Source organism: Sminthopsis crassicaudata, chromosome X (genome assembly GCF_048593235.1).
Source record: "Sminthopsis crassicaudata isolate SCR6 chromosome X, ASM4859323v1, whole genome shotgun sequence".
Lineage (NCBI taxonomy): Eukaryota > Metazoa > Chordata > Mammalia > Dasyuromorphia > Dasyuridae > Sminthopsis > Sminthopsis crassicaudata.
In genome coordinates this window covers 21366016-21393588 of record NC_133623.1, presented here as the reverse complement: position 1 = coordinate 21393588, position 27573 = coordinate 21366016, and the positions used below count along the sequence as shown (strand labels likewise).

Sequence of the window (27573 nt, the reverse complement as noted above, 5' to 3'; positions counted from 1 at the left end):
TACTTACTTATACATGTAAATGAGACTTGCCCACTCACGAAAACATTATCATTGGAAATAAGCCAGGGAAGGGCTCGGTATTCCAATGAGCCGAGCCTTTGGAGAAAGACTCTACTGAGCCCGAGGAAATAGAGGGAACACTGTCTGAACACGACACCACAGCTACCAATTCATCAGGTCCCTTAACCTGGACTGTGATTCCTGGGAGACAAAGCACTGTAAAAACTCTACCTATTAATACAAAAGTTCTGACTTCTTAAAACAGGAAGAATAAGTGTTTTAAAAAGTATGGTTTTCAAGAGGACAGTGTACACAGCAACAACAAGATTATGTGATGATGAACTGTGATGGACTTGGCTCTTTTCAACAATGAGGTGATTCAGGCCAGTTCCAATAGACTTGGGATGGAGAGAGCCGTCTTCATCCAGAGAGAGGACTATGGGAACTGAGTGTGGATCACAACATAGTATTTTCATCTTTTTTGTTGTTTGCTTGCTTTTTTTTTTTTCTTTCTCATTTTTTTTTTCCTTTTTGATCTTATGTTTTTTGCTCAGCATGATAAATGTGGAAATATGTATAGAAGAATTTCACATGTTTAACCTATATTGGATTACTTGCTGTCTAAGAGGGGAGGTGGGGGGACGAAGGGAGAAAAATATGGAATATAAGCTTTTGCAAGAGTGAATGTTAAAAACTATGTCTGCGTATATTTTGAAAATAAAAAGCTATTATTAAAAAAAAAAAGAAGTATGGTTCTGACTTTGTGCAACACTACCCTTCTTCAAAGCAGGGGAGGGAACCTTCTGATTTTGGAAAAAGGAAAAAAAGAGTGTGGCTATTGCTTTTCAGTCATTTGCTAACTTTGCTCACGTTAAGACAATTTGGACACTGAAGACAATTTTTGAAGTAGGGCTCCCTGGTTGACTGTCATCTATTTTTCTGAGTGCTCTTCTACATCTCCTTGGTCTGTGATTTCTTCAGCATTCTCTGGCTTGGGTGAAGAAAGCTCTGGTTGCAGACCATCTCCATCAAAAACAATATCTTCAGGATTTGGTGGAGGCGGGCAGAATTCTTCATTTGGCAAGATGAGCCGGAAAAGTGCTTCAGCCTGCCCAGGGAAGAAATGGCAAAATGTTATATGCAATGAAATTTAACTCAAAGTGCTTATGAATTTCAGAACAATTTTTTCTCTGAAAAAAGTAAGCCTTATACTCTCTACAAAAGCATCTTATCATCATAACATTTTCATTAAGTCTACATGCTTTTTCACTTATCTAACAGTACACATTCATCAAAAGTAACTCTCTCACAGTATTGTAGGCTATTATTAGAACACACTTAATTCTTCTAAAATGAATGAAGACTGTCCTTCTTAATTCCCTACTCCCTCATTTTCTCTACCCCTCAAGCTTTCACATACATACCAGATAGCTTACAATTAAGTATAAATTGAGCAGATTTTTTAAAACCTCAAGGTCATCGTACATACCAACAAAAATGCAGTTTGAGTTCACGTATGAAATTTCAGCACGGCTGAGTTTTCTTAGCACTACGATATCTAAAGATGTCTGTTTCACATATAATAATTCTAACAAGCCACTCCTCAGATTTGGAAAGGTCCTCTAATTTGCTCTACCCTTTACCTCCTCGCTATCATTCTCTTTTCTCAGGGCTTTATGGCCCCCAAACTTCCAAGACTGTAGAAGAGCTGGATGTGGCCAGGCAACAGAATGAAGCAAATAAGAGTGGCAAGTCAATGGGGATACTGGCTTTGAAAAAGGTTTTAGCTGGTTGAAGAGAAGTCCACTTCAGGACATAATCTCACTGAATATATGTTCCAAATACTATAGTGGTTTTCTATATTGTAGAGATTCCTTCTCATCTCCCAAACAACATACAAAGTCAGCTATTGAGTTCAGATTCTTTTGTTATCCAGTTATTTTGCATCCTATCTGACTCTATGTGAATTTGGGGCTTTGGCAAAGGTACCAGAGTAGTTTGCTTATTTTCCAGAAGAAAAAAAAACTGAGTTAAACAGGGTTAAGTGATTTGCCCAGGGTCTCATAGCTGGAAGTATCTGAGGCCACATTTGAATGCAGGTCTTCCTGACTCCAGGACTGGCAATCTATCAATGCACCACTTAGTTGCACCACGTTTTGTAGCAGGTGCATAAAGATAAAAGAAAATTTCTAAGGGGAAGATGGAGGTGAAATGAAGATGGATGGAACCCCCCCCTTATGCTTCTTAGGAATATTTGAGAAAGACATTAGTTTGGAAATAAACTTGATTCTAGATTTTTAAAAAAATGAAATATTTGTGAAATTAGGCCTTACTATAACAAAGTCTGACATTCATAGAAATTTTACAATTTAAAAAATACAGTGTGCTCACAGGTCTACTAGTTTTTGAGTTAACCTTATTTAACTAAAATCGTGCTTTCCATTAATTATTGTAGAAAATAGCTTGTATATTGATGATTTGAAGGAACATTGTTTGAATTTTTTTTTTAAGATCACCTTATTTGAAAAAGGATTGTTTTTTACTTGGAATTTTGAAATTACACTTTTTTTTGTTTGTTTGTTTTTTTAAAATAACAAGATTATAAACGAAAGGAAACAAGCATTTATTATACAACTACTATATACCAGGTACTTGGCTAAAACATTGAGGATATAAATGAAAAGCAAAAATGGTCCCTCTTCTCAAGAACTTTTCACATTCTAACAAGGTATGTAAGTATACATATAGCCAGAGTAGATCAAATGAAGATGACTTGAAAAGCATGAGCAACTGATAAGGTCTGAGAAAAGATAAGAATATTAGTTGTGATAATAGCAATGAAAAGTGGGAGAATGTTGAATGAATTAAGAAGTAATAGAATGGCTGCAGTGAGAGCTCAGTAAACACATATACACAGACATATACATAGACATATACAGACATATATATGTATATGGATCTATAATTTTAAGGGTTTGAAACTACAAAAAAGTTTTTTCATTCATACAAGCAGAACAGAAAGAGAAGATTATATATAAAATCATGAAAATCTATTTCATTCTGGTGCTTTTTTAACTAAAGGAATAATACATTTTTTAAAATTTTTTATTATATATATATTTTTTATAATATTATCCCTTGTATTCATTTTTCCAAATTACCCCCCCTCCCTCTATTCCCTCCCTCCGATGACAGGCAATCCCATACATTTTACATATGTTACAATATAGTCTAGGTACAATACATGTGTGTGAATATCATTTTCTTGTTGCACAATAAACATCAGAATCCGAGGAATAATACATTTTATACATTAACTTCAAAAGTTTCTTACTTGTCTGCGCTTCCTTGAAAGAGATACAAGATGATATGGGGAAAAGGCACGACTACATAAAGGCGATGCTTGGGGAAAACCTTGAAGAAAAGAGATTCTGAAAGCTGGGCTGAAGAGAGTATGTGTTCCAAGGATGCACGAGCAGTGCAAAGGCAAACAAAGTGATATGAAGACCAATCAGATCTATGTAGTTGGCTGTACTGTGCATACGAAGGGCAAGGGTATTGAATATGGTTGAAAAATAAGTTGGGGCCAGAATATTAAAGGCTTGAAATGTCAAATAAAGGAGTTTATATTTAATTATACAGTTAATAGGAATCAATGGAGTTTAGGTAGCGGGATGACGCAGTTGTACCTACAATTTACGAAACTCACTTTAGCATTTGAGTAGAGGACAGATTAGGGAGTGGAAAGAATTGGAGGGAAGGAGACAAGATGGAAAATCATTGAAAGGAAGAACTGATCAAGGGTGATGGCTGTGGGAGTAGAGAAAAGGGAAAAAGTAACAGATGACGTGGAGGTAGGAATAACAAGATTTAGCAACTGAGTAGGTAAGACATGTGGGAAATGAAGAACTGAAAATTACACCAAATTTGTGAATTTGGATAATTAGAGGGATGAGGGTATTCTTGACATCAAAAGGGAAGCTCCAAAAAGGAGTAGATTCTGTGAAGAAAGATACATTCGGCTTGAATCTGAGGAGTTTATGGGGCACTAAGCCTGACGTGCCCATAGGCAATTAGTAATACAAGACTAAAATTCAGGAGAGAGACTAGGTCTGGAAATATAAATTTTGGCGGCATAGGCATTCACACATCTAAATGGAAAAGAGCTGATGAAATCACTAAGACAATGTACAGAGAAGCGAAAGGGGACAGCTGGGTCAAAGACTTGAGGTATACCCAGATCTAGGGAGCACAATATGATGATGCAAAGAAAACTGAGGGATGATAAAGAAACAGGAGGAAAACTTAAAAAACTCAGGAGAGAGGATATCTAGGAAGAGAGGGTGGTCAGTAATATTCAGTAGTGCAACGAGGTCAAGAAAGATGAAGACTGTAGAAAAAAATATCAGATTTGGCAGTTAGATCATTTGTGACCTTAGAGAGAACAATTAGAGTGATGAATTCAGAATCCAAATGGCATGGAGTTGAGGAGAGAGTGAAAAAAGAGGAAGTAAAAATAGCAATTCTAGATAGCCTTTTCTCAGAGTTTAAGAAAATGGAAGATGAGAGTTGACAATTTGAAGGAATGGAAGGTGGACTAAGGTTATTTTAAGAGCAGGGGAATAGCTGTGCATCCTGGTGGGTATCAGAGAAAAAGGTAATGGATAGGGAGAGAGTGGAAAATTTTGGAGGCAGTCTGCCAGAGAAAACAGGAAAAGGATAAAATCAAATGCACAGATTTGGAAATTAGCTTTAGTAAGGAGAAGGATCATGTCTTCTTTAGAGACTAGAGTAAAGGAGGAGAAAATGGAGGATGATTGTAAAAGGCTGATGAAAAGTGAGCTCTCAGACAAGTATTAGGTGAAATCCTATTTGCTACACAGATAAAATTAAGCATATTAATTGTAAAAACCTGTACTCACATCCCTCTCTGATGCTTCATTCTGTAGGGGAAGTAGATCTAGGTTCTCAAAGGTTAGGCCAAACATTTATAAACATTTGTGCAATGAATGAGCCGATGCATACTCAGGCTCTGGCAGGCCTTGCAGGCATGGGAGGCTTAAAGTAGAGACTAATCCTACAAACCAACCTTGTTGGATTGAGAGCATATGCTCCTCTGAGAGCTGGCCACTAGGGGAGGGAGTTATTTCAGTGACATGAACTAATAAAGGCTGGATCCTGAGGGCCTGTAACCTGCCCACCAAGAAATATAAGGGCCTAGGAACTATCTAGAAAACAAGTCTGGGCTTTGACACATTCTATACAGGCCAAATTCAGGTACCAGACATCAGAACTTTTGTAAATATACTTCATTTTGTCCACAGAAACCAAAAGAGTATTTCAGATTTTCCCAGGATACTACATTGGAATTAGATCTCATTTGATCTGTAAGTCCCCATTTGTTCATTGGTTTTTATAAATGTTATTTAAAATATTAAGTTTTTCCCTCACCAAGTGATATGAAACTAAAATCTAAATAACTTTAAAAATCAATTGTATTTAATAGCATATAATAATTAGTACCAATAACTGCAGTATTTTCTACTGTGATAATATTTTATTCTTACAATTTGTACTCTTGGAAAGTCAATTACCTCACTGTAAAAATCCACTATTATCTTTTAATTATAATCTCCTAGCAGCACAGTATAGGTCACATTAACACTACTGTTAGTCCAATTCTAAATGCTCAGCAGTTTGGTTTCAAGTGGCATCAGTAGCAAAAGAAGAGAAACCACAAAGGTTTCTTGGGTTCTGGGTTTACTGTGCCCAGAAAAGGCACAATGACTAACTGGAAATATGTTTGCACATCAAAACCAAAAGGCTTTGAATACTCAGTAACACCAAAATGCATAATGTTTCCAACTTACATGTGGTCACCATGGGCTAGACCCTCCTGGGAGCTTAGAGGGACCTTGGGGAATGGATGAGAAGAAAAAAGAAAATGGAAAGGAAAGCCTGGGGTCTATGGTATGAAGGCCAACAGCTACTAAATGAACTCAACAATTTTTTATCAAACATCTATTATGTAATGAATTGTGTCTGTCGCTGGGAAAACAAATATGGAGGGAAACCCCACAACATTTCAGTAGCTGAACTCAAGGAGTTTAAATCTAGGATGTGGGAGAAGACATTTATAACAGCGATGTATCAGAAGGATCCAAAGTGTTCTGAGAAAAATTGAGAAGAAAGAGGAGGATCAAGGAAGGCTTTGGGGATGATGTGGTGCCTGATGTGGGCTTGTAAGCACACGGACAGGCAAAGTTCCAAAAGGAGGACATGCTACAGGCATATATGACGGTCTGTGAAAATAAACCAAAAGAGATGAGAGGAAAAACCCAAGATAAAAAAAAAAACAGGAAACAAATGGCAGTCATTGTGGCAGGAACATAGAGGGAATGAAAGGGAATCATGAAATGAGGTGGAAAGGGCCAAATGGAGTGACATTGTAGAGAATCTTCAATGTTAAGGAGTGTGTCTTTTATAGATAGTGTTACCTGGGATGAGGAGGATTAAACACGAGGAAAGACATAGATATGGTTAGACCATGTATTTGGAAGAATGTTTTGACTACTGAGTGAATGATGAATGAAAGTGGGGAAAATGTAGGGGAAAGGAAACTAGCTATAAGATATACAGATATGTTCCAGGACAGGAGTTCTTAACCTGGGATAGCTGAACCTGGTTTTTTAAAGTATGTGGAGTATTATATTTCAACAGAATTGGTTTCCTTTATAATCTTAAGTATTTTATTTTATACATTTAAAAATATGACTCTGGTAATGAGGTTCATAGCCTTCATGAGATTGGCAAAGAGGTTCAGGATACAAACAAGGCCAAGAGTGTGTGATGATTGATTATAAATGACTTAATTATTCTCAACAATACAATGATCTAAAACAATCCCAAAGGACTCAAGATGAAAAATCCTATTTGCTTCAATAGAAAGAAGTGATGGAGTTCAAAATGTAGACCAACACAAACTATTTTTCACTTTCTTTTTTTGGTTCTAAATAACTAATATGGAAATGTGTTTTACATGATTATAACCTATATCAGATTGTCTCATGGAGGGGTAAAAGAAGGGATAGACAGAATTTAGAACTCAAAATTACTTTAAAAGGCATGTTAAATATTATTTTTATATGGAAGTAGGGGGAAAATAAAATACTGTTTAAAAAAAATTATTCTTATTACAGTGGCATTTGAAAATGAGGCAGGAAATTAGGGAGAAAGGGAGAACTGGATATATAGATCTGAGAGGCATTTACACAGAGATAATAATTTAGAACAGAAGTGCCAAGCAGCTCAGGGGCTACATGGAGGCCATGATACTCCAGAGTATGGCCTGAACCACACTAAAATATAATTGAAAAATATGTAATAAAATAAGTAAAAATACAATAAAATATATAAAAATGAATATGTGGTTTTCTAAGTCAGTATGCAGCCCATAAGGATCCTAATATATGGTTTAGTGGCTCTTGTTTCTATTTGAGTTTGTCACCACTGATTTAAAACTACAGGAGTGGATTAGGCTCCAAGAACTAGATTGTAGCTAGAGCAGAGGGCTGAGAACAGGTCCTCAGGGGGACATCTACACTTGGAGTCCAGAAAAGATGAATCGGAAAAGAAGGAGGATAGTACATCCTGAGGTCAAAGGCTCCACAGATACCCAAATATTTTTAATATCAGTATTTCTGATAATAAATTTTAAAAGTCCCATTAGTAAACAAAGCTTTTAGCCATCTATTACAGATTTGATGAACAAAGTGTGGTATAAAAATACAATGAAATATTAAACCATTAAAGAATTACAAATATGAGGAATTCAAACTCATGAACTGTTGAAAGAAACAACTAAGAGAATGCCATACCCAATGACTATAATAATGTAAATAAAACAGAATTAAGAAATACATCATCTCAGAGAAAATATGATGACTAATCTCAGTAATGAAGAGGAGACCATAAAAAATACTCCTTCCTTTAATTAGAGAGGCAAAGTAATAGCAGTTGCCAAATACTACATATGCTGCCAAATATAGCTGCTTTGTCAGCTGGTTTTGCCATGGTAATGAGGAGAACATTAGGGGAAAAACTGGTGTAAATAACTTTCTTTTTCTTTCTTTCTTTCTTTCTTTTTTTTTTTTTTTTTTTAAAGAAAGTCTACAAATGGATATGAAAGGAGAGTGGTTAGTAACATAGAAGAAGACTAAGGAGAAGAAAGGGCAGGATTCTTGAAGTGAAGAGAGAACAGGGTATCCAGAAGTGGGTGGGTCCCAGAGTTAAATACTACTGAAAGGTCAAGAGCAATGGCCACTGGATTTGACGATTAAGAAGTCACTAGTGATAATGGATAAACGGACAAAGGATATACAGAAATAGCTCTTAAAAGATGAATCACAAACTCTGAAAGGTCATATAAAATCTTTCTCTAAATCACTAATAAGAGACAGGGAAGCCAAAATAATGAAAGTATCATCTCATACCCAACAAATTGACGAAGCTGACAGAAGGTGCAAAAAGTCAATGTTGGAAGGTTGGGGGAAAGCATACCTATGAATTGGTGGCAGTTTCAAGTGGCCTAATTATTCTAGAAAATGATCTAGATTACACTAAGCAAATGGTTCAATATTTTCACAACAAATTATCTAGAGGTCCAACTGAAATACCCCAAAGAGGTCAAAGAAAGGGTGAAAGGTCATAATATATTGAAATATTTATAGTAATATTTTTTTGGTAGTAGCCAAGAATTGAGGATCTCCAAAGAAAATGTAATACACATATGCAATGGGATATTATAGTAGTGTAATGTATAGTACAGCATAGTAGTGTAGTTTAGTATAGTGTAAGAAATAATGAATGTTAGGAATTTAGAGAAATATGAGTTAAAACAAAATGAAGCAAACAGAACTAGGGAAAAATATACACAATGGCTTCAACAATGTGAATGGAAAGAAGAATGGAACAATTGAAACTGAATGGTTGGTCCCAAAAAAGGGACACACGGATGTACTTGCCTCCCTTTTTCAGCAGAGATTATTGGCATGTGCAATATTGCATATAATACTGAATTTGGGTGATGTGTTACTTTTGTTGAACTGTATTTTTCCCCTATTTTTAATTATTTCTTACTGGAAATGGCTCTCTGAGAGAGGGAAGGGTGACACACTGGGAAACACAGATGATGGCAAAAGAGAAGGCATCAATAAAATAAAGAAAAAATATTACTAACTTTAGAGAGAGCAGTTTTAGTACAAAGGTGGGGATGAAAGCCAGATGACACGGGGTTAATCTGAGGACTGGATGGCAAGAAAGCAGCCGGTATAAAATCCACTCTTTCTAAAAGTTGATGCAAGAAATATGTAAGAAAGAGTTTAGAGAAATACCAGTGTCAAGTGAGAGGCAAAGGAACCAAGAGAGAGACATTGCATGCCACAGAAAGAGCATGATGAATAGAAAAGGCCCCGGAGAAGATGGGAGGGGAGGGGATCTAGGACATACATAGAGTGGTAAGTCTCTGCAAAGGATTCACCCTCATAACCTGAGTTTGCAGAGAAGTTTGAATGAATACTTGAGGACAGAAAGGCTCTGAGAAATAAAGGAAGGGAGATGAGGAGGCTCATGGTGGATAAACTTAATCTCAATGCAATAAGGAGGAAAAGTCACCTCTTGAGAGAAATGGGAGCTTTGGGGTTAAAAGTTGAAAGCTGGCGAAGGGAGAAAAATGTTTAGAATAGCTGCTCTGAGAATGTGACAGTGAGAAATGAATTAAAGAAGGACTATGCAGTGTAAGGGCTCACTGGAGGTTATACTGACTTGGTCAACACGGTCTTGTGCTGGGCATACGGGTAGTAAGAGTGAAGAAAACAGATGAAAAGGGGAATGACTAAGGTTTGAAGATTAGTAAAGTGTGAAAGGGAAATGACAAGACAGTAAAGAATTGAAGGGTGGAAGAGAGTGAGTGTCTTGTTGAAATGGCTGGATGCAGCATTAAAACTGTGACGAAAACACAGTGGTGTTACAACATGTGTGGACTAGAAAAGGGGATGGATCATGGAATCAAATGGTCTAATAAAAGTGAAATTCAGGAGGTGTAGGAGGAAGGGAAATGGGGAATTAAAGCATTTAGGATGTTGAAGAGAGAATAATTTCAGGCGACAGTGAGGTATCTCAAGTGAGAGGTGGCCGGGAAGATCAAGGGGAGTTAGGGGAATGGAATAACTGAGAAGCCAGAGTGTTTGAAAGGCCTACTCTAAGTACTTAAGTCACCAGAAATCGCGGTAGGCATCAGGGTAGAGAGATACACCAATGAAGTCATTTTTGCTACAATAATGGCCAAATCAGGCTCCCCCATGACATTTAGCACTTGTGAGGAAGTACTCAGTCTACAACCTGAAACAGAACTAACTTACTAGTATGCATTTGTTTAAAAAGAAGGGAAGGAAGGGAGGAAGAAAGGGAGAAAGACAGAAAGAAAAGAAGGAAGAAAAAGAAAGAAGGAAGGAGGGAGGAAGGAAGAAAGGAAGAAAGGAAGGAAGGAAGGAAGGAAGGAAGGAAGGAAGGAAGGAAGGAAGGAAGGAAGGAAGGAAGGAAGGAGGGAAGGAGGGAGGGAGGGAAGGAAGGAAGGAAAGGAAGGAAGGAAGGAAGAAAGGGAAGAAGGGAGGGAGGGAGGGAGAGAAGGAAGGAAGGGAGGAAAGAAGGAAGGAAAGTGCTCAACATAAATAACATGGTGTGGTTTCTCTCTCCCAATTAAATGTGTACTACAGCATAAATGAGAAACTTTTAGAATCTGTATTAATTCTTCCTAAAATGTTTTACAGAATAGGAAAAAGTGGTTTCCCAACAATACTACCAGGCTAGTTTTAGCATTGTGTTGCCTGAGGCACTGGGTTCTGGGATACTAGCCTAAGTCAAAACATTCATGGAGTCTTGTTTATTGTAGGGGGGGTGAGAGGGTAGGGAATAATAAAAAAAACAAAAACCCACATGTTTTACAGAACACAATTTTTTTTTTCTAGACTAAAATGCATTAAGAACATTTTAACATTGCATTTTTTTTGAGGTACTTCAAAAACCTGTCAACAATATTTGAGTAATTCAAAAGTACCTACTAGTAGCCTAATGGGCTGAATAAGAAGCAAGAGTCCTTTGGGACATCAGTGTATTTTATTTCCCTCACAAAACCATCCTCAAGTTTTCTTCCACAACTCTCAAGGCCTGACTGGCATTTAAGGTATTTCAAAAACTTGACTTTGCTGTTTTCAGAAAAACAGAGAGTTTTAAGATATAGGGCAAAGATGAGGTGCTCTACACCAACATTTCATTTAAAATAAAATCAGGAAACTCTGAGACAGACAGACAAACACAATGATCGATCACCTTACCTGTTTGACAGCATTCTTATTTCCTAAAAAACCATCTGGTCCACAGCACACGTACACATTTGAAGGTAAATCATTATAGCACTCTCTGCTGATATCTGAAGAATCTCTCATGTTGAAATACAGGGCCCACAGAAGGTTTGGTTTTTTTAGTTCTTCATTTTCTAAAATCAATACAAAATGTGTATGTATTTATATGCTAAAGAAACAAAAGGCTGATATATATGATTTACCAGAAGCCCATAGAATCAGAGACCATCAGGTTTTTAGCCCTTTCATTTTCCATTCAGCATCTAGGGGGTTCTGCAATGGACAGAGCTTTAGGCCTGGAGTCAGGAAGACCTGAGTTCAAATGTGACCTTAGATGTTTACTGGCTGTGTGATTCTGGGCAAGTCACTTATCTTCCGTCTGCTTCAGTTTCCTCATCTGTAAAATGAAGGTAATAACAACATTACCTTATAAGGTTGTTATGAGGAACAAATGTAAAGTGCTCAGCACAATGCTTCGTAGGTAGCTGGTGCTTAATAATGCTTATTCCCTTTCTTCCTACCTTCCCTCCCCTATTTTAAGGTGAGAACATTAAGACCCACAAAAGTTAAGTGACTTACCCAAGATCATACAGGCATTAAGTAGCAGAGAAAGTATTCTAACCTAGGTCTCCTGACTTGTAGTCCAGGTTCTTTCCACTATAGAGCACAGAGGCAACTGTTACCATGGCTATGAAATTATAAATGGAATGATTTCATGGAGATTTCAATTCATGAAGGATGATTTCAGAGAGGCCTGGAGAGACTTACAGGAACTGATGCTGAGTGAAACAAGCAGAACCAGGAGATCATTGCACACGGCAACAAGATTATATACAATGATCAATTCTGATGGACGTGGCTGTCTTCAACAATGAGATGATTCAAACCAATTCCAATTGTTCAGTGATGAAGAGAGCCATCGACACCCAGGGAGAGGACTGAGGGAACTGGGTATGGACCACAACATAGCATTTTCACTCTTTTCTGTTATTTGCTTGCATTTTTGTTTTCCATCTCAAGTTTTTTTTTTTTCTTTTTCTTTCTAGATCCGATTTTTCTTGTGCAACAAGATAACTGTATGGATATGTATATATATGTGTGTGTGTGTGTGTGTGTATATATATATATATATATATATATATATATATATTGGATTTAACATATACTTTAACATGTTTGGAATACCTGCCATCTAGGGGAGGAGGTGAGGTGAAAGAAGGGAAAATTTAGAACAGAAGGTTTTGCAAGGGTCAATGCTGAAAAATTACCCATGCATATGTTTTATAAATAAAAAGCTATTTAAAAAAATGTTCATATTGTTAAAAAAAAAATAAAAAGTTAAAGGACCCACATGTGCAAAAATGTTTGTGACAGCCCTTTTTGTAGTGGCAAGGAACTTGAAACTGAGTGGATGCCCATCAGTTGAAGAATGGCTGAAGAAGTTACAGAATATTAATGTTATGGAATATTATTGTTCTATAAGAAATGATCAGCAGGATGATTTCAGTGGGGCCTGGGGAGACTTACATGAACTGATGCTGGGTGAAGTGAACAGAACCAAGAGAAAACTGTACACAGTAACAAGATTATGCAATGATCAATTCTGATGGATGTGACTCTTTTCACCAATGAGGTGATATAGGCCAATTCCAATAGACTTGTGATGGAGAGAGCCATCTGTATCCAGAGAGAAGACTATGGGGACTGAATGTGGACCTAGTATTTTCATCCTTTTTGTTAGTGGTTTTTTTTTCCTTTTTGATCTGATTTTCCTTGTGCAGCATGATAATTGTGGAAATATATATAAGAGTCACATGTATAGCATATCGTCTAGGGGAAGGGGTGTGGGAAAGAGAGGGAGAAAATATTTTGAACACAAGGTTTTGCAAGGGTAAATGCTGAAAAATATTTTTGCATATATTTTTAAAATAAAAAACTATTATGAAAAAAAGATATTGATGCTGGGGGTGGGGTGCATGGAGTCAGGAGAGAGAATGAATTCCATTTGGGACACTGTGAATTTGAAAAGTCTACAGGACATTTAAAGGAGATACTTACAAAACAGGTAGAGACGAATGAATAGCATTCAGGAAAGAGATATTAGCCCTCTGTGTTCTGATGACACATTACACAAAACCCAAACAAGCTGGATAGCAAGGGCAGCCCTACAGGTATTTTTATGGTAAATGGTCAAATAACTATTGTTCTTAAGAGGAGGTTATTGTTTTCTACCAAAAATACATGGACTAACCATATGACAATGTTGACCTAACACATACCCTTCTGAAATTCTATAGCTTGAAATGAAAAGTAAACATGGCTTGGGGGGGGGGGTAAAAAAAAAAGTTCATTTAGCATCTATTTTGAAACAATAATTACAGAGTTTTAAAAACAACTTCTAGCAAATACTTGTTAAAATACAGATTAAATTCATCTGTGAAAACAGAGTTCTCTCTGCAAAGAGCAATGCATTTTAATGCATTAAAAGTTCTTCTTCCTTAGAAAGTTCCTTCTTCCTCATTTAGGCAGGAAAATGAATCGAGTCCTGTTCTCCAGGTGACTTTGCCTCTTTGACCTGCCATGGCCCAGTGCTCACTTTATCTGGTGATTCATTTTCAAGAACTCCAACAGTATTTGTTCTGACATTTTAATTAAAATACGACCACTACCTCATCCTGATGATAAAAAGGCCCATGTGTCAGTGAAAACTAGCTTTTCAGTGCCTCGGTGCACCTGAGGACCCTTCTGATCTCAGAGTTCTTACTAAAGAATTTCAGTCAGGTTCTAAACAATACATCATTTCAAAACGGGATCACTTTAAACATTAAGATTAATGTTTTTTTTTTTTTCAAATGGCTAGAAGATGTTAACTAATGAACGTGCATTTGCTCTCCAAGCTGATTTTTACAAATAACTACTATAATATATATATATATATATATATATATGATAAAAAGATCCCTAAATGGTAGCTTCAGGGGAAGTATGCTCTTTGCTGTGGGTATTGACTATAGTAACAATTTTTACTGGGATAAGTGTGCAGAAAAAATAATGAGCATAGCCCCAGATATCATGTACAAAGTTCGCAGTTTAAGTAACGAAATTATTCATTTGATTAAAGCTAAAGGCTGAAGATATAACTTTAAATTTAAATTAAGAATAATATCTTAGTAAAATTTTGGTAACTTCACAATCAAAAGTTATAATGATAACCAGTGACATTTTTGAAGCTTAAAAATGGGAAAAATCTTGATGTTTAGTAAAAAGCAAGTTAAATACCCACTCACAACAAAATATACTTTCAGATTGGAGAATTTTACTCAGACAGTACAAAATAAAGTGAGTTAGTCCCATTAGCATTAGCATTTGGGAATGAAGCAATTTGTATTCTCTTATGTAGATGTATAAGCCCATCTATATTCCTCTGCATTAAGATAAAAAAACAAGGCATGCAGTAAGAGGACAAAAAGAGATTAAAATAGGAGACAGGACACAGGACACACAGGCCATGTGAACAGACACTACCAATCAAAGGAAATAAAGAACCAGAAATGAACTCAAGGGAACAAGATTCTAATATGAACCCCTAGCAGGACATGGATACTCATTCAAAGGAAAAACTAATTTAAAGGGCCATTTCTGTGGCTATACATAAAAAATAAACAGACTCAATTTGCTTTAGTTGCCCTCTTGTGGCCAAACCTTGATAATGCAAAGATGATTTTTTTTTCCCCTACATGATTTCTCAAAAGGATTATTACATCAAAAAAAAAAAAAAAAAAAAAAAAAACAACAACAACAACAAAAAAACCAAGTGATGTACACGGTGAAAGTCCTGGATGATTAGGAAGGACTGCCACACATTTCTTATGTTTTGCTAATAATGAGCATTAATTTTTTTTTTTAACTTCGCTGAAATGATAAGAGCCCCACCTCAATCATTCTAATAGAGTGCTTGTAAAACCTGGCACATTGCATTTCAGGAGATAACTTAAAGGAAAATTCAGATACAAAGTGAAAGTACCTTTCTATCAAGAACGGCCAGAATATTCTTACCCAGCTCTGCCTCAGTATACGGAGTGAACAGTTTCTGCACAACTGACTCTAAATCTTCTCTCGCTGTTTTCTTTGAGGACAGACAAGTCAAATGGACGAGATCTATTCAAATGCAGGGGAGAAGGGAATGGAAACAAAAAACAAGGTTAGTATGTTTTGAATCCTGGTTTGTATATCTCCAAAATCTGGCTGTATATCTGCAGCGATCGGGTATTCTCTGACACAGGGATACAAGCACTTAAATATGCCAAGCCTAGGTTTAGTAATGGAATCCCTTATATTCACTGAACAAGTTTATTTTTTTCATAGCAGATTTCTAAATCCAACATTACAATAACGCATTAACTTCAGACCCCATTAACTTAGAATTTGCTAAATTTGTTATATTACATACCATTTACGAATTATAGACCATTTAAGAAAAAGTGATTTTGTTCTACTAAATAAACTGTAGAAGAGATTAAGATTTTAATTATTTAGAGTCAATTTTTAAAATACTCTAGAAAAACCCAAGTACACATGAATCACTGACATGCTAATAACAATTTATGGATTTATTAAACTGTATCCACAAAGACTTCTGTTTAATGATATATTTTGTTGGCTTAGTTTGAATGTGATGCGCTTGATGACAAACATGTATGAATTAAAGCTCGTCCGAAACTCAGACTATTCACTAAATAAAAATCTCCTTTCCAATAATTTTGAGTGAATGAGGTTTTACTCTAATTGCTTTTTATGAAATCCAAAGCCCTGATTTTAAAGCTCAGTTGTTTTTGTTTTTGTTTTTTCAGGCTAAAGAGCATCACAAATTTAAAGAAGACATTTCTTAGCAAAGCACAAGAAAGAGAAAGGATCCAAGATTCAATTCAACAAGTACGTTAAGTGTCCGTTGCGGCAAAGAGATGTCGCAGACATAAAAATCTCACAGTAAGTAGATCCCTAAATATAGGAAAGGGTTTGTGGTAACAGTAAGATAGTGGCAAAAGGGAGATCCTAGATTCTAGCACTACATCACTACCAATTCCCATACTATATTGAGGATGGCCCATTTTTGTGGCCCCCCACATCCCCTTTCTTGTCCAGAGTTACTCTAATCTACTGAGAAGGATTCCCTTCGCTGCCCAAATACACCTCCAATTCTGTAATGGAAATCAATGTGTGAAAGTATGTAAGGTTATAAGAATTCATTTCACAAATAATTTAGCTAGAAAGTATTTTTTAATGACAGAGATATTTAATATTTATGCTCGTTACACTCAGCTCTCTTAGCTCTTTATCTTTGTGCCCATTTGTCACAAGAGTCCCAAATCCAAAGTCTCTCAAAAGAGCAGTGTTACTTAAGCACAATTTGTCATGTTTGTGAAAATATTGCAGCGATTTCCCAGCACAAGTTTTGGAACATGCTAGGAAAATTATTAGTTATCTCAAAGGTCACCTCAACAATTCTCACATTCAATTTAATTTTATTCCACTGAAATAGAAATATGCTTGAGAACTTTTTTCCATAGGGAGAAAGGGAACAAAGGTCAAGATCAAAGAGGGTCTTATATATCTAAAGAATGAAATACTTTTTTTGGCATTTTATCATTTCACTCTACTAGTTTATCTTTCAATTTTAAATATTCAACTAATTGGTAACATGTCCTTTCCGTAAAAAAAAAAAAAAAAAAAAAAAAAAAAGTCTACTTTCTTCAAAGAGTAATTTGTGTGTGTGTGTGTGGGGGGGTGGTGGTGGTGATGAGGAGTTGTTCTACCAAAAAAACACCCATGAAATGTTTTAAGATCAATCAATAGGCATTTCGTAAGATCTTATGTGCCAGGCATAATCCTAGGCTCTGGGCACATAAAGGCAAAACCAATAATGTTCCTACCTCTGAAAAGCTTTGTTTCCATTAGGAAGAAGCAACATGCCCACATATGAGCACATACAAAATCATCACAAAGTTAATGTACAGGATTTTTTTCCCCCAGAGGATGAAGGGTGAGATGGAGAAGTGTCTCACATAGAAAAATAATACTTAAATGATCTCTGAAAGAAAGTGGGACTTCTAGGAAATACAACTAACCAAGGAATGCATTTTCAGGAATCGGGGACGGCCAATGCAAAAGCACAGAGACTGGAACTGGAATGGTATATGTGAGAAACAGCAAGTCGGCCAATGGGTGCAGCAAGGGGAATAATATGTAATAAGAGAAAAACACCGAGACTTCTGCCTGCAGTCTCAATTTTCCAGTTCCTTCCTATCCAATTAAACCTGACTACATTATTAAAAGTCTAACCATTCACGGGAAAATTCAGAGGATTAACATGAATTCACATGAGTATCTTAATAACTTAAAGAAAATGTACTTTTGAAAAATCTCCTATGGGTTATATTAGCTCTGCCAAATGGGAACTCACTCTCTCCACTTCCCCCATCTCTCTCTGTCTCTCTCTCCATCCATATCTTTTTCTCTTCTTTATTTTTCTCTGTTTCTCTCCCCCATCCCCATATCTCTTTCTCTCTTTTCTATTTTTTCTGTCTCCCTCTCCTCTCCTCTCTTCCATATATATTAAATATACACATGATTTACACAGTTCTCCATGTCCTACCTATGCACAGAAAAACAGAGCGGTCTTATCCTCCAATTTAAGCTGGATAGATGAACTCATTCTCCGCTCCCCGCACCCCCCCCCCCCCCCGCTCCTTTTAAACCTGCGATAATTTCTTTTTCTTGTTACCTAAGTCGCCTCCTTGCCTCCTCCTTCTCATCTTTTTTCTCCAGTTCTCCTTGAATGACAGCTGGCCTGAAGCTGCATTCTTCTTTCATTCTCAATATTTCTATAATGGTTGCTTAGACTCCCTCCCTGCTAAGAGGCCGGCTGCCCAGGCCAGCTTTGTGCCTCTGCCCATACCCCAGCAGGTGCTCCTTGGCCATGGATAAAACCATGGCTTAGCCAAAGATTTCCATAATGCCTGGCAATAATCTCCTGTATCTCACTGAACACGTTAGCATCAACACTCAATTACTCAAGCTGCATCTCCAGGGGCTAGCAAATATACACTAACAGAAAATCCTTGAAACAATTTCTATTTGCTGTGATAATATAGTCATAGTCATATTCAGACACACACACATATCACCAGAAAGAGATTTCTCAGCCTCCATAGAAAATCTGCAAAGTAAATAACCTACTTATTTAAACCCCAATTCCCTTCAGGTTCTAATATGTGATTTTACAATGCCATGATTGTCTCTAACCCTCTTCAAAAATAATTTCTTCCTGTAAATTCATTGCAAATCCAGTAAGGACTTATCCAAGGCTGGAAAAAAAAAAGCCATGCTTCAGAGGCTCTGCTTTCCCACTCTCTCAAACATCCCCTTCTTTTTTGCCCAGGCTTTTTGTTCTTCTCCATTGTACCTAACATTTACTTTGCTCAATAAAGGCTCAACAACAACCAATGGGCTGGGGCAAAGTACACTTTTCCCTAATGATGACATTTCATTAGTATCAATAATGACAATTACTACCATGTGAATCCAGTAGAATCAGTAACTATGGAAACCTTTCTCCCTGGCCTCACATAAGAGTATAAAAGGCTTGAGGGTCCATTAAAAAACCCAAGCTCTTTTGTACATGTTGCTCCTTCTACCTCATCTGGTAACTTTTGTTCAAAGGTTTAATGGATTCGAAAATTACAAAATGAGTTTCCTGTTAGTGGTCTTTTGTCTACAATAGTGCTAGTGTATCTACCCATGGCAGATATGTAGAGGCAACAGAGAAACCCTGAAAGGAAAAAGCCTTAATTCACAGAGTGCACAAGTGATACTTGAAGAAGCATAAGGACTGGGGAGCCAACAACATTCAGACAAGTGAATGAGCGACTCTGAAGTGACAGTGATGAAAACATCAAAAATCTTCAAGGTAGAAGCTATTCAATGTGAAACTGAGGGCAAAAGCAATGTGTTAACTCTCTAACAACGTACTTGCAACACTGCTGGCCCATGTCCTAAGTTATTTTCCTATTCAGAGTCTTAATACAGCAATACGCTTAAAATGAACAGAGTTAACAAATGGACGATTTAAAACTACTTTGCATGGCATCAAAAAACTTCCCAAAATACAAGTCCGTCAATGGGAAAATATCTCAAATGGACAACTTCGGCAGAAATGGAAACAGAACGAGAAACTTCTAAAAATACTTGGAATTTTGGAAAAGGCAAGGAGTCTATTTTTCAAACTTCCAGCACTACTTGTGGCTGTAACAACACAGATACAAACAGAGCAGCCTTTCTCAAAAACACTGAAAATACCTGTCTCTGTGCTAGACAAATGGATTTGGCTTTCAAACTCGGGGCGATGTTAATCAGGAAAATATAACACGCTCACCAAAGAAAGGATCCGCCTAGCAATTTCTTTATGAATTACTGATTGCAAAGCACAAGTGTGAATACATGCAGACATTTTCTTGCTAATGCTAAGAGACAAAGAATGGCATGTGAGGCAGGTACACTGAAACATTCAAGCACACAGTGGGCGATGCTGACTTCTCTAAAGAAAACAATGGAACATTCACATCAGCTTGTACATTCCCTAAAGAATTTAGAAAGCAATACAAGAAGTCAACTTAAGAACATAAGCTCAAGTATTTACTTTAGAAAATCAATTCTCGGCTTTATAACGGTATTAAGAATAAAGCAATTCATTTAAAAAATCCGGCAAAGGTCAACAAAATCCAAAGAGACTGTAAAGCCAATTGCTATAATTCTCTACTCATACATTTATGAAGTATGCGCAGTATTAGCTTACATCAGACAATAAAGATAATTCAAAGATCTGATATTGACATTAGATTCAAAACATACTGATTTGGAGAGGTGTAAGTACTCCTTCTGCCAACCAAGAGCTCACTCAGCCCCTCTAAGATCTGGAGGAAAGAGAACTTTTGATTGCTAAGATGAAATTTAAGAGGGACAAACAAACTTTAAGATTTGTATTAAAAAAATATCAAAAACCCAACAACCCACTAACAACTTCCTAAGTACAGATGAGGCGTGTCTAGACAGCTGTTTCTCTAAAAAAGAACTGGGAATTTAAGAAGCCTTGCAAGCTCAAACTGACAGTGTAATATGGCAGCCAAGAAAACTGATGTGATCTTAAGAAAGAAAAGGTCTAAAATCTCAAGGGAAGCAAATGATGGCAAAAATAGAAATGAAGCATGACTAGATTTGTCAGATCTCAAACTACATTATAAAGCACTAATCATCCAAACTCATTTATTTAATGAAAGAATGAGTCAGTAGAACAGACCAGAGAATTCTCAGAAATGAAAGAACCATCAGCAAGTCAGTCCGTAAGCATCTACTATGGGCTAAGTACAGAAATCTAAGCACTGGGGATACAGAGAGCCAAAAATAATCCCTGCCCTTAAGGAGCTCACAGTCTAAAGGTAGAAACAACATGGAGATAACTAGGTACATGCAAACAAATCTACAGTGGAAAGAAGAGCTTCGCTTGGAAAGGAGGGCAGTAAGCAGCTAGAGAGGGAGGGAAAGACCCTTGCAGATGGTACAGTATGAATTGAGACTTGAAGGAAGGCAGGGAGACTCAGAGACAGAAGTGAAGAGAGAGAAAGAGACAGCAGGCCAGGCATAGGGCACTGTCTGTGCAAAGACCTGGACTACTGGGCTAGGGGGACAGCAAGGAGGCCAGTGTGCCAGAGAGGGAAAATGTTTAAAAAGAATGGGAAAATGGAAAGGAACCAGGTAGGGAAAAGCTGGAAAAATAGGAAGGGAAAAAAAAAGTATGTATATATAAATAAAGTAAATAGTGGGAACAATTGGAAAGGATGGATTACCCAAAGGTGTAATATTTACATTCTAAAGGGGGAGGGGAAAAAAACTGTCCCCAGAGAATTCTAATGTCACCAAAAGTCACAGAAGTAGTTAAACAAGACAAAGGACCTGGGAGTGGGTTTTGTTAAGTTTTGACAGTTTTAAGAGAAGGAAAAAAGGAAGGGGAAAAAGAATAAACTAGGAAGGAAAGAAGAGAATTTATTACTTCACATAACTGGAGTAACGCAATGAGAAAACTATAAAGAAGTGAGAAGAGTGAGCATCTCTTGAAACTCACTTTCATCTGAACTAGTTTAAAAAAGGATAGAATACATGGCATCCAAAGAATTTACTAGGGAAATACATTCAATGCAACAAGAAACCAAGAGAGAAGTGCGAGTGGGGAGAAGGGAGAAAAAGAGAAAGGGTACACTGGGGAAAGGTGAAGCCTAAGCAAAAGAAACTCTAGCCTCAAAGGATGGATCATGAAAGGGGTTTAAAAAGAAAGAGTAACAATGAGTGATTGTGTCTGGGCGAAAGGAAGAGAAGCGAGGCAGAGGAGTAGAAACAGAGCATATGAAGCAGAGATCAAGGGTGTCAGGTCCACTTTCCTTCAGACTTTCCATCCTCTTCTTTTTTGTAAAGAGGGGGAGCAGGGGACATAGAGAAGAAAAAAAGTATAAGAGAGCAGGATAGAGGGAAGTGCACCATTACTGAGAACTTTTTACATGAATAAGATGAATTCACCCACAAGGCAGGAGATAGCAGAACGGATTAAGAAAACAATCAAGTAAGAAATTGTTTATCAAAAAACAAACTTGAAACATAAAGATTCAAGCCCAGTTATAAAAAGAGACTAGAACAAAATCTATTAGGCTCCAGCCAAATTTTAAACAGCAGAAGTAGCGATCATTATTCCAGATATGGATGTGGTAAAAAGAGAAAGGAAACTGCATTAGGCTGAAGGGAATCATAATCATCAATATGTTGTCATATATGCACAAAAGGGCTAGCATCGAAATCCTTAAAAATTTGGCAACTTGTAGGGAGCCATTAAGAGCAAAATTGTAATATCAGGGAACCTCAAATGTACCTTTGAGATCTAGTCAAGTGAAACAAAGAAAGGAAGTTAGGAAGGAAGGGAAGGAGGGATGGAGGGAGGAAGAAAGGAACAGAGGGAGGAACAGAAAAAGAGAGAGAGAAAGAGAGAGAGAAAGAGAGAGAGACCTGAAAAGAATTTTTGAAAAGTGATATATCTTTGGTGATCACTGAATGGGAATAGAAAAAACATTTCTCAATTGTGCAATACACTTTTATAAAAATCAACCATTTATTTGGGCACAAAATCAAATGTGAAAAAGCAATAATATTAAACATATGCTTTATTAAATATAGCACAAAAATAAAAATTATATTCAGTAAAGTGTAATTGGAGAAAGAATTAAAATTGGAAACCAAAAAATCTTAAATGAATTGGTGGTTTAAAAAACAAATCCTAGATATTTTTTTTTTTTTTTTTTAAAGACAACAATGTGACAGCATGCTAACATTTATGGGATACAGCCAAAGTAATCCTTAAATAAAAATTTCTCTCTCTAAACCAGTAGTTTTTAACTTTTTTTCTGACACAGAATGCTATGAGAATTTGGCAAAGCCTATGGACATCTTCTCAAATTTTTAAAATGCATATCACAAAATATATAAGATTACTAAGAACATCAATTATACTGAAAGTGTTATCAAAAATAAATCACAGACGCCAGCAAGAGAGGAAAAAAAAAATCAATGAGTTGGATGTGTAACTAAAAATGCTAAAAGAAAAGAAATAAATAAAACCAAAAAACCCTCACCAGTTAAAAAATCCAAATATATAAATGGATAATAAAAATTGTGAGAAACAAAGAGAAGATTAATAAAACGAAAACCAAAAATCCCCACTGAATTAGGAAATAAAACAAGAGCTGCTTTTTGAAAACTACTGAAAAAGCATTAGTTAATCTGATTTTTTAAACAAAAAGAAAATCAATTTACCAACATAAAGAAATAAAAAACGAAAATTCATAAGAATTCACAAGAAATTATCAAAAACTATTTTGCCCAGCTATGTGTCAACAGGACACAAATAAAATGAAATGGATTAATATATTAAATGATATAAAATGTTAAAATTAAAAGAAGAAACAGAGAATTTCAATGACTTCATTTTGAGGAAAGAAACTGAACAAGCCCCAATTGAAATCCCAAAGGGAAAAAAAAATCTGGGACCAGATGGCTTTGCAAGTGAATTCTATCAAATATTCAAACAACAATTTATTCCAATATTGCAGAAACTGCAAAATGAAAAGAGAAGGGCTCCTACCAAATTCCTTCTAGGATACAAATATTGTTTTGATACTTAAGCCAGGGAAATTCAATATGGAAAAAGAAAACGATAGAACAAAATCCCTAATGAATAGAGATGCAAAAATTTTAAATATTAACAAAGAGACTAAAACAACATAAAAAATTACATGTTATGCTGAGAATAGATTTATACCAGGAATGCAGTGTCACTTCAATATTAGGAAAACTAGAAACATAAGAGACGTGTATTAATAATGAGTACCTAAGCAATCCTATGATTATGTCAAGATGTGCAGAAAAAGCTTTTGTCAAAATATAACATCAATTTGTGTTAGAACATAAAAAACTAGCAAACAGAAATAAATTGACTTTTCCCATAACATAGTAAACGGCATCTATTTAAAAGCAAGAGTGAAAATCATAAGTAAAAGGAATACATTATAGACCTTTCTTGTACAAATGGGGTAAAGCAAGGATATTCAGAGAGCTAGTTATAACAATAGGAAAAGAAAAAAGAATCAAGGGGAAATAGGCAAAGAGGGGGAAAAAAAACAAACCTACTTTTTTGCTGATATGCTGGTCTACACACAGAACTCTTTCTCGAATCCTAACAGATATTCTTAACTTGAGGCCCGTGAACTTGTTCTTTTTAAGATTTTAATTAAGTGTACTTCAATATAATTGGGTTTCTCTGTAACTATAAGGCCTTCATTTTATACATTTAAAACATTATTCTGAGAATGGATTCACAAGCTTTACCAGACAACCAAAGGAGTCAACCAAACACAAAAAAAGTTAAGAACTACTGCTCTAAATCAACTAGAAAACTCACTGAAGTAATTAATAAATTCAGCTAAGTTGCAGGAAACAAAATAAATCCACAAAACCATCAGCATTTCAGTATATTACCAACAAAACATAGCACGAAGAGAATTGCCATTTTAAAATACTGATGTGTAAAATATTTGGAAGTCTGTGCATAAAAACACACATGAAACCTATATGAAGACATTTACAAAACACTTTATGAAAAGAAATAGACATAAATAATTAGAGAATATTAAAAGCTCCTAGATTAGCTGAGCAAACATAATAAAAATCATCACACTACCTAAATTAATTTACTTTTATTTATTCAGTACCATACCAAACTACCAAAGAATCACTTCAGACAGTTAGAAAAAAATAATAACAAAATTTATCCGGAGGAACTGAGGTCAAGATTCCCAAGACAGAAACTGAATAAAAGTAGGAAGAAGGCCTAGCGGTACTAAACTAAAATTATACTCTGAAGGAGAACTCATCAAAACTATGTGATACTGGTTGGAAAATAGAGAAGTCAATCAGTGAAACAATCTACCGAACCAAATGAATACAGTAGCTTAGTGCTGGATTAGCTCCTGGGAACAACTCACTATTGGACAAAAACTAGAAAGCAGCCTAGCAGAAATTAGGTTTTGACCAATGCCTCCTGCCATACACCAAGATAAGCTCCAAATAGGCACATGACTTAGACATAAAAGGTCACATCGTAAACAAATTAGAGGACCAAGGAAGAAATTACATTTTGGATCTATGAATAGGGGAAGAGTCCATGACCAAATAAGGACTAGAGAGGTTTTCAGAAAGCAAAATGGATGTCTCAATGCAGTCAAAATGAGAAGGGAAAGCTACCTGGGACAAAATCTTTACAAAAAGTTTCTCTGCTAAAGGCCTCTTCCCATGATTGATGGAAAACTCATTCAAATCTATCAGAAAAAGATCTATTTCCCCAGTGATGAATGGCCAATAAATGTGGACAAGTAGTTTTCTTTTTAAAATTCTTAAACACACATATAAAAAAGCATATCTATAGACACAACAAAACACAAAAACAATAAGATATGAAACTATTAATCTCTATTCCAAATTGATATACATATGTTATATAAAACATATACACGCACATACACAAACACATACAATATTCATGCTATTTTCAAAACTATTCTGTTTGCCTTTACTTTGGAATTTTTTGGGTTCTCTTTTGTGCATTTTTTTCAAAGTGTGATATAATACTATTGTACTATGATCAGGTTTCAGAGAAACCTGAGAGGAGTTGTAGAAAGTGATGCAAAAAGAAGTGAATAGAATCAGAACACTCTACAAAGTGATCACAATATTGTAAAGGTAACTGAATCTGAAAGACTTTCACTCTGCCTAACAAAATGATCCACTACAGCTCCAAAAGGCTCATGATGAAACATGCTTTTCCCCCCTATATAGAAAGCTGATGGACTCAAGAGGGTAGACTGAAGCACATTTTTGGTTCTTTATTTTTTATTTTAAACAACATGGAAAAAATGGAAATCTTGTTTTTCCTGTCTTTTTAACAACTGGAGGAGCAGGGATGGTAAGGAAAACTACAATTTGAAAAATAAGAATAAAAAAGTCTCGGTGCTTTAAAAAATAAAGTGAAATGAATTAAAAATATAAATAAAGAGGAATTTGAACAAGACAGAGTTCTAATGATAGGTAGTAAAAAGTAAGCAAGATCTGAACAAAATACAGTTAAAGTTATCTTAACTTAATGCTACAAAATTCATTTTCATTTGTTAAAAATTTACTCTGCAGCATACTGTTACCACAAAGATACTACAGAACACAGATAAGACAATACTTGTAGTGGCCAAGCCAAACTAGGAGAGTTAAATGTTAACTGTTAAAATTCCTGGATTGCCAGCCAACTTTTTGGGTGGATGATGTCCTCTCATTTTCTAGTGAGAGGACTAAGCACAGAGCAGTCTAGATAAGAAATTTGTGCTGATGTAAGATGGCAATGATCATAGGAGAAACAGAAGTTGCAGATTATTATCAATCAACAAATATTTTACTGCCTAGTATGTGACCAGGACAGCTAGATGGTAGTGCAGTGGATAAAGTGCCCAGCAGATGTCAGGACAAATCATCTTCTTGAGTTCAAATCCAGCTTCAGACATATTTTTGCTCTGTGACCCTGAGTAAGTGACTTCACTCTGCCTCAGTTTCCTCATCTGTAAAATGAGCTGAAGATACCATGCCCTTAATCATACTACAACATTATTATATCACTCCAGTATCTTTGCCAGGAAAACCCCAATTGGGATCATAAAGAGTCTGATGAGAATGAAAACAACTAAACAACAAAAGCATGTGACCAACAAGAAAACCAAAAGGAAATCAAAAGAAAACCCTCAATTATTTATAAGTAGAACATTTACACCACATGGCAAATCCTATTCCATATACCTGCTGGGTCACTTCACTGTACTGCCAAACTTAGGATGTGCTCAGAGAATGTGAAATAATTCTAACAGATTCTAAAACACAAACATCTTCAACAATTCCCGCTTCCCATTGTTACTGGAGAACTGACCATCTCAAGTTATGTGATTAATAAAACCCTGGGAATTCAGTTACTGGGGAGGCCTTGAACATTTACTAGAAAACTCACCAGGTTTTATTGAGGACTTCCAAATGAGAGTATTTTACCTTTACAAATCTTAGACATAAGCTAATTTGTTCCTAAGTACATCTTATAAAAAGGAAACCTTTTTGGATTTTAAAAAAAGTGAGACATAAATCACCCAAGTTCACATCACTTTTTAAAAACCCCTTTTTATTACCACTGAGGGGCTAGCTATGAGTCACAAAGCCTCATCAGTATATATTTTGATTATGTTTGATTTACTCAGGTATAACTGCATTAGATACAGTGGTTGCCAACATTTGTCTTCAAGTAATTCGTCCAGCAGGAAGAAGGATGGGCTTACTTCATGCTTCCATCATTATAGACTGCATTTTTAGGACAAGTGAAGGAGCTTGGTTCCACTCAGCTGGCAATGCCGATTACATGCCTGTCACTTATACAAGGTGATCAAAGACCAGGTATATTTGTATACTTTTGTTAAGTAATTGT

At 36.0% G+C, this 27573-nt stretch overlaps 1 protein-coding gene across 1 annotated transcript in view; it reads right to left on the bottom strand.

The window, feature by feature from the left end:
- Positions 1-476: 476 nt before the first annotated feature.
- Positions 477-27573, bottom strand: part of CHM (CHM Rab escort protein) — a 175450-nt gene continuing 148353 nt past the window's right edge. Inside the window, exons 13-15 of the mRNA XM_074278021.1 lie at positions 15474-15575; positions 11391-11551; positions 477-1108 (exon numbers count right to left, since the gene is read on the bottom strand). Coding sequence (XP_074134122.1) covers positions 932-1108; positions 11391-11551; positions 15474-15575 — 440 coding nt within the window. The 3' untranslated portion in view covers positions 477-931. The remainder of the gene's footprint in view (positions 1109-11390; positions 11552-15473; positions 15576-27573) is intronic.